The 7,932-nt window shown below is 38.6% G+C and overlaps 1 protein-coding gene and 1 pseudogene across 1 annotated transcript; one reads left to right on the forward strand and one right to left on the reverse strand.

Moving 5' to 3' along the window:
* Nucleotides 1-1,117: 1,117 nt before the first annotated feature.
* Nucleotides 1,118-5,742, reverse strand: LOC121975866 (protein DCL homolog, chloroplastic-like). Its single transcript, XM_042527774.1, has 3 exons — nucleotides 5,269-5,742; nucleotides 1,948-2,062; nucleotides 1,118-1,580 (listed from the first exon to the last, which is right to left on the reverse strand). The coding sequence occupies exons 1-3, from the start codon at nucleotides 5,589-5,591 to the stop codon at nucleotides 1,416-1,418; spliced, it is 603 nt and encodes a 200-aa protein (XP_042383708.1). The 5' UTR covers nucleotides 5,592-5,742; the 3' UTR covers nucleotides 1,118-1,415.
* On the forward strand, nucleotides 5,600-7,522 carry LOC121978501 (annotated as a pseudogene).
* The last annotated feature ends 410 nt before the right edge of the window (nucleotides 7,523-7,932 follow it).

Genomic DNA, 7,932 nt, shown 5'->3' on the forward strand with positions numbered 1-7,932 from the left:
TAATTAATTTTGACCAATCTAATAGAGATTATCTTATAATTGTGCTCTGTGTATAATAATTTTGAATAAAATAAAATAATCAATTTTATACATTGTAGTGGTTATGAAATAATTATTATAACATCATTGAAATTGAGGGGTATTTTTGAAAAGTAGGGCGCATCTTAATTAATTATTATTATTATTATTATTATTTGTAAAATGACATCTATCTGATGATTTGATAAATCAAGATGCCTTTTGATTTTTTTTCCCCAAAAATTGTTTTAGTAGAATTGACTAGAATAAGATTGTCCACATTCAAAATTTAGCAATCGACAAATTTAATATGGAAATCACTGGTGATGTGAATAGAGGAAAATATGGATGGCCGTTGTTGGTGTTAATGAAGATAAAGATAAAATTGGAGCACCTTGATCTTTGAATTAAAGTTTGGAAGAGAAGAAATATAGGTCTCTCTTAAGTAGTAAGAAGGAAATTATAATCGACAAGACATCTTTGATGTTAAGTCTTAGAAACTTGAAAATGAGCGAACCCTTGGGGAGCGTTTTGGTCTTGTTTTCATTTTCTAAAGAATACGTATTTTTTTTAGAAAATAAGTTTTAGACATTCTTTATTTTTTTATAAAATAATATTTCATTTTCTAAATATGAAAACTACTATCCAAACAATATTTTTTATTTTTTTCAGAAAATAAAAAATAAAAAACGAGCCAACCAAATGCTCTAAAAAATTTACCCTCATTCGTATTGATATATCATGCCATACCTACACCTTCCATGCCTCCTTGAATAACATTTTGATTTAAGTTCTTGGTTGAAATTCCAAATAGATCTATATTCTTCTCTTTCACCGTCTTTCTAGAAAATCATGAGATAAGATTGATTGTTGTTTTCAAATAACTCCATTCCTTATGTTTCCCACCTCCGTTGGCTTGATCTCAATGGGATTACACACTGTAAAACCCAATTTGAATGTAACAGAGATTAGCATTGATAACTTTCTCAAATTTGGCAGCTTTTTTTGCTGACAATTAACTTTCCACAATAGTTTGCATTCAATTAAATAAAAAAAAAAAGTGGCATTACATTCTATATAGTCAAGACCCTTCACCCTCTAAACTACAAATACAAACTACAAGAGTTCAATTTTTTAGCAAACAAGTTCAATTCAAATGATAATAGAGGAACTCCTTCAATTTATTCATTCCCATACAATATGATAAAAAATGTGACTACACAAAATCCTGTGCTCTTATTGTATCACAAGAAATGCACACTAACTGATCACTTGAAAACCAGCTTCTATTCATCCGAGAACTCAGCGCCACACTGACTGCTATTTCATGAATAAGAAAGACTGGCCAGATCTTCGTAGATGATGTACAAAACCAGATGGCTCCAGTTAATGAACCTTCAGTTGCGTTTCAAATGCTCACCAATGAACCTTTCTGCATGCAGTGGGTACTTGTCTCGGATGTAAGCTCTAAGACACTTCTGATACGAGAAGTCTATCCAGCCACCATCAGTTCGCACCACAAAGAGGCATCTTGAGTGTTTGAATTGAGGATGCCGATCAACCTTTACAAAATAATTTTAGTCAATGCTGTCATGGATTCATTAACATGTTGACATCAACTCACTGGTCATAAACAATAACATTCCATTGAAATATCAAACTCTACGACTTCCATCTTCACATTATTTCTGCTTGTTTTGTTGTTTACGAAACAAATTTGAAATGAGAAGCAGAATAAATTTTAGGTAATTTTATTTTACTTTTTTAGCTAATAATACTTCCATTGTGAACTATGTTTTTCCTGCACAAGCTGATAATTTTCTTAATGTATGGCAGTGTAATTTGCCCTGCAAAAACAGTGATCTGCCTTTGTGCCTCATGACAATGTTACATCAATTAATAAGAGCAGTATCAATAGGTTCTACTAACCATTATATAATCAAGGCCACAACCAATCTTATCTTCTGAACGAGGATGGTATCTGAGAAGTTTTCCTATGACTTCTTTTTCGTCTTTGGCACTCAAACGCTCACCATCAAAGTATCTGCAGACCATCAATTTTCTAGTGTAAAAGTATTATAAGCAAATTGAACAAGACTGTAGGTGTCGGTGTGGAAAACCACCACCACCTAAAACAAATTTATGAAACTAATATTAATGTTATAATAACATTTGCCATTCCATAAAGGCTAGTCCTCCTTTTCCTATTTACAGTTTATCCTCTCTGAATCCTGAAAATACATGTATTTTTTTTTAAAAAATCATGAATGATATTTATCAACTCGGTATAGAAATCCTTAAAAACTCTAGGACAAAATTCATATTATGGGATTAATCAACCAGAATAGTCAATGAACAAAATAATTGTACCCTATTTATCTCATTCTACGTTGTTGTATCAATAAAGTACAAATGACACTCTTACTCAGATAAGCCATAAGCAGTACAATAATCAAGTTCCATGGAGGGATTCCTTCTTCATCAACTGAACAACTAAAATCCATCTTCCTTGTGAAACTTCCTGCCCACAAGATTGATTTGCCTTTGTAAATTGCACATGTGAAATGTTAACCATGAACTCTCATTAAAATCTTATCATTGAACTAATAGGACTTGGATGGAATTGACTATTTTGCTAAGGACCTAATTGTAATATTTATTACTAAACCTAAATATCACAATTTAGGGCTGTTAGGAGTCTTCCAAAAGAAATTTTCCCCCTTCCTTATTCCTCCATGGCTGTTCCATCTCTATTTCCCTTAAATCAATACGATATCAGAGTCTTAATGAGGCCCATCATCATTCGCTTATAAAAGTCCTTCAATCTCCCTCTAGATTATACATCAAGATGCATCTGACCATATAAAAAGTTCATCAAATTCTTTTGTTACATATTTTCCTTATTTACATAGAGAAAAAGTTGTTTGCCATGGTGCATCGAACCATATTTTCCTTACACATTAAGATGCATCGAACTCACTGCACATATTCAAGACACAGTACCATGGTGCATGTTGTTTGCAGATGACATTGTTTTAGTAGATGAAACACGAGAAGGAGTAAATGCTAAACTAGAATCTTGGTGGAAAATACTAGAAGGGAAAGATTTTAGGCTTAGTAGACTAAAGACATAATATATGGAATTTAAGTTTAGCAATATTAGATATAATGAGACAATTGTTAAGATAGGATACGACGAGTTACCCGAAACCGAGAGGTTTAAATAATTAGGATCATTTTTGCAAAATGATGGAGGGATTGACAGAGATGTTTTACATAGAATACAAGCAGGATGGTTGAAATAGAGGAAAGCGTCGGATGTTTTATGTGACCGTAAAGTACCTCTAAAACTTAAAGAATAATTCTATAAAACTGTAGTTAGACTTGCTATATTATATGGAGCTGAGTGTTGGATTATGATTCGAGCACATGAACAGAAGATTTGAGTTGCAGAGACGAGAATGTTAATGTGGATGTGTGGACATATGATAATGGACAAAATAAGAAATGAGAACATTAGAGAGAAAGTCGGAGTTGCATCTATTGAGGGAAAACTCTGAGAAACACGTTTAAGATGGTACGGGCATGTACTTAGACGACCAATAAATACTTTAGTTAGGCGATGTGAAGGTATGACAAACACGCATATCAAACGAGAAAGAGGAAGATCAAAAAAGACTTGATTAGTCACGATAAATCAAGATAAATTTTATTTAAATATAGATGATGGTATCATTGGAGATAGAGCTCAATGGCGTAAAAGGATTCATATAACCGACCCCACCTAGTGGGATAAGGCTTGGTTATTGTTGTTGTTGTACATAGAGAAAAAGTTTGCATTGTTGATGACATTTTTCTGTATCTACTAAATGTGATAACAATGCAACTTCATGCTTTCAATTTTCTCGTCTTGCATGTTTTTAGCTCTCCAACTAATCATTAGTCCATTAACTCTATTACTAAAGCACTTAACTGAATATTTTTTTCCTTCTCATTACGATCTCCAGAAGTTACAAATAGGGGAGACGATTAACTTAGGTTGAATACACAGTGCCTTTTATTACGTGGGTAATATAAAACAATCTATAAATTCCAAATCAATGATTGCTTTATTTGATGGAGGTTTCCAAAAGAGTGGCAATTTCTACAATCATAGGATCGATCATTAATCTTTCTTAGTTTTAGAACTAAAAATTTTCTTTCATGAAGATTGCAACAAAGACATATTAATATGTGATGCTTGCCAATTTGCTAAGCATTTAGAAGTGTTTGTCCTACTTCTAGAAGCCAAGGAAATAGACTTTCATATTATGGATATAGATGTTTGGGGTGTTTGTTATATTGCTTTTGTTTTTGGACACAAAGTGGCTTGTCGCCTCTTTGTTTCTTTAATAGGGTGATCTGGATTAATTTATTGAGATATAAAGATAAGGTGTGTGTTGTTTCAAGAAATTCTAGATGCTCGATAGTCAGTTTGCTTCCAAGAAAAAGATTCTAAGTTTCGATAATGAGACAAAATTCACAAATAGGGAATTTTAAGAGAATTTGAAAACTCATAGGAACTTACATCAAACTGCTTGTGTTGATACCCCTGCTCAGAATAGTGTTGATAACAGAAAGAATAAACATTTATTATAAGTAATTGAAACATTCCTTGGGATTGAAGTTGCTCGATCTTCATATGGTATATTTCTCTCACAAAGAAAGTGTATGCTAGATCTGTTGTATAAATAACGAATGTTAGATTGTAAATCTAATGGAACTCCAATTGATCAAAATCTTATTGCAAACGAATTAATTTACCACTCACATACTAGATCTGATACTACTGTGTTGTGGGCATTGTGAGGATCATGCCGAACAAAGAACCTAATTGTGCTATTCATTGTAATTTGTAACCATTTCTAGGTCTAGATATTATTTTAACTGAAATATGATAATTTAGAGTTGTGAGCAGAGTCAATGATAAAGAACTCCCACCTTCCCTATTCTTCCATAGCTATTCTATCTCTATTTCCTTTAAGCAATGATGATCATGCCATCATCTCATGTTGTTAAGCTCAACGAACAAGAAAATTGGGTTCAAAGATACAGTAAACACAGTGAGAGCAAGCCAAGCCACGATCCTATGATTTCTTTGGCTTCCAGTTGCAATTCAACTGATAGTGACTGACTAATTAAGACATCAAATGTAGCCTAACAGAGAAAAAACAGAGGTCATATTAACCCTAATTTTTGGACGAAAAGTACCTGTCGGAGTGAAGAATGTGCTTGGTGAGCATCCTGATGGGTTCGATGTCCCTCAGGATCTCCTCTTCCGCATCCTTCCACCGCCTGTAATCGGGATGCAGGTTCCACGGAGTTCCATGTAGGGCCTTCAAGGGAGGTGTGGCCTTGGGGCCGCCAGAGGACGAGGCCGGCGCGCCTTCGCCTGCCGATGCAGCAGCAGGCGGGGATAGGGGTTCCACCGCCGCGAGGATCCCCAAGGCGCAGCGGCGGGGGAGGGAGGCTGAAGCCGCGCGCAGCGCTGGGACGCCCCGTGGGAGAAGGAGCGCCAGGGCGGAGGAGGCCATTTGCCACTATGAGCGCGTGGTGGGAGCGGACGCTGGAAGGGAAGGTGAGCAGCGAGCAGTGAGCTATCCGTTGCTTAGTGGATCGGGTTTGAAGATGGAACATATTTGATCCAACTAGACCCGTTGCAAGTCCGTAAGGTGAAAGAAGAAGCCTATTTCAAGTCCGCCGGTGCATCTCACCGCAGAAAGGTCAAAGAAGAGGCCTCTGGATTCTGACGACAACGACGCCGCCGCCTCGCTCCGCTCCGGCTGCCCTGCATGGGCCAATCCGCCTTCACCACATCTTCCAAACCGCCCTCCTCAACATCCTCGCTCCGTCGCTCCAAGTTTCCTTGCTTTTCCTCCTTCGCAGGTTCCGTCCCGGCGACCCGCATCCGGCAGCCATCACGGAGGGAGAATCCGCGTTCCATCGAGGGATCACACCGCTGATTTACCCGACGACTGCCTTGCCTTCGTCTTCCATTTCCTCAACTCTGCCGACCGCAAGAAGTGCTCACTGGCTTGTCGTAGGTGGCTCGCGGTCGAGGGCCGTCCTTCTGGTAGCCGCGCCGTGCATATTTGCTCGATTTGACGCTATTACCAAGCTCGCCCTAAAATGCGACCGCCATAGTGAGAGCATCGGTGCCGTAGCCTCACTCGGCTCAAGCTCCGGGCCTCCCGCGCTGTGACTGATGGCGCCATGGCTGCGGTCGCCGAGCACTGCCCCGGCCTTCGCAAGCTCTCCGTGGGATCTTGCACGTTCAGCTATGCAGGCGTTGACGCAGTTGTCCAGCGCTGCCCTATGCTGGTGGAGTTGTCCATCAAGCGGCTGCGTGGCCTTCCCGACTCATCCTCCATGGTGGAATCCATCATTGGCGCCACCTCCCTCTTTACAATGGACAGTGTTTTGCTTCTCTAATCGCTGGATCCTCAAACCTAAAAACCCTAAAACTTATCCGGTACTCCGGAGATTGGGACAGGCTACTTGAAAATATTGCAGATAAGGTTCCTGGAATTGTTGAAATTCATCTGGAGAAGCTTCATGTCAGTGATCGTGGCCTTGCCGCTCTTTCCTTGTGTGATCGTGAGATCCTTCATCTTGTAAAGACCCCAAAATGCACAGACGATGGCCTTGCTGCCGTTGCCAAACGCTGCCCTCTCCTCCGCAAGATCCATATCGATGGATGGAAGACCAATCGGATTGGCGATGAAGGTCTAATAGTTGTAGCAAGGAAGTACCCCAACCTCCAAGAATTGGCGCTTATTGGGGTGAATCCAACAGCCCGAAGCATGGGGCTTATAGCAAGCGATTGCCCAAAGCTGGAACGCCTTGCCCCTTGCAGCAGCGAGACCTTTGGGGATCCTGAGATCATTTGTATTGCCTCCAAGTGCATGGCTTTGAGGAAGCTGTGCATCAAAGGCTGTCCTGTGTCTGATCAGGGAATCGTTTCCCTTGCAGAGGGTTGCCCAAAGTTGGTGAAAGTGAAAGTGAAGAAGTGCCATGGAGTGACATCAAGATGTGCAGACTGGTTGATGCAATGCAGAGATGGGATGCTGGCAGTTAATTTGGATGTCACTGGATCAGCTGAACATCAAGAATCCATTGGCGAGAATGGAGTTCTTGAGAATAATGAGCACTTGATTGGTCATGTTGGAGCTGGTTGTCTTTTGCCATCAAGGAGTTATTCCCGATCATTGCCATGGAAGAGTCGTATCAGTTATTTTGCCAGGAGAAACTTTATATCATCTGCTATCCGGAGATGGTCACCTGGAAGCAATTATTCTAACCATACATGAACTGGGAAGCATCCCTTTCTTTTGTTTCTTTCATTGTTGTTCTAAGTGTTTTAATTTGCCTGTGAATTAGCTGATCATGACTAAGTTTGTTATTTGCTTCCTGCTGCTGCTCGTAAGTTATATATGATTACGAAAGCAATTAGTTGGTTTTGTTCTATCTGATTACGAAAGCAAATACTTTGTTTTGTTGTTCATATTCCAGTATCCTGTTTCTCCATGATTGCAGACATTAGTAGTTCATTCATTGGATGCCTTTTCTACTTACAATTGCTTGTTTGACATCATAAATAATTGATGGTTCATCCATGTTTTTCATAGTTGATCCAGTATATAAATACTACTGATTAAGCTTGTAACTGATGTTTGATATAGACATATAACCATGATTTCCATAGATAGGCCAATAATCATAAGATATTGACTGAGATACCATGTCATGATTCAAACCTGTAATATCTCATTGAACAATTTTTTCATTCAACTGTGAGTTTTAGGAATGAAGAAAAACATCAGCAATCTTAAAGACATTTTCCAAAGAAGCTAACATGAATGAACAGAGGAGAAA

Source organism: Zingiber officinale, chromosome 4B (genome assembly GCF_018446385.1).
Source record: "Zingiber officinale cultivar Zhangliang chromosome 4B, Zo_v1.1, whole genome shotgun sequence".
NCBI lineage: Eukaryota > Viridiplantae > Streptophyta > Magnoliopsida > Zingiberales > Zingiberaceae > Zingiber > Zingiber officinale.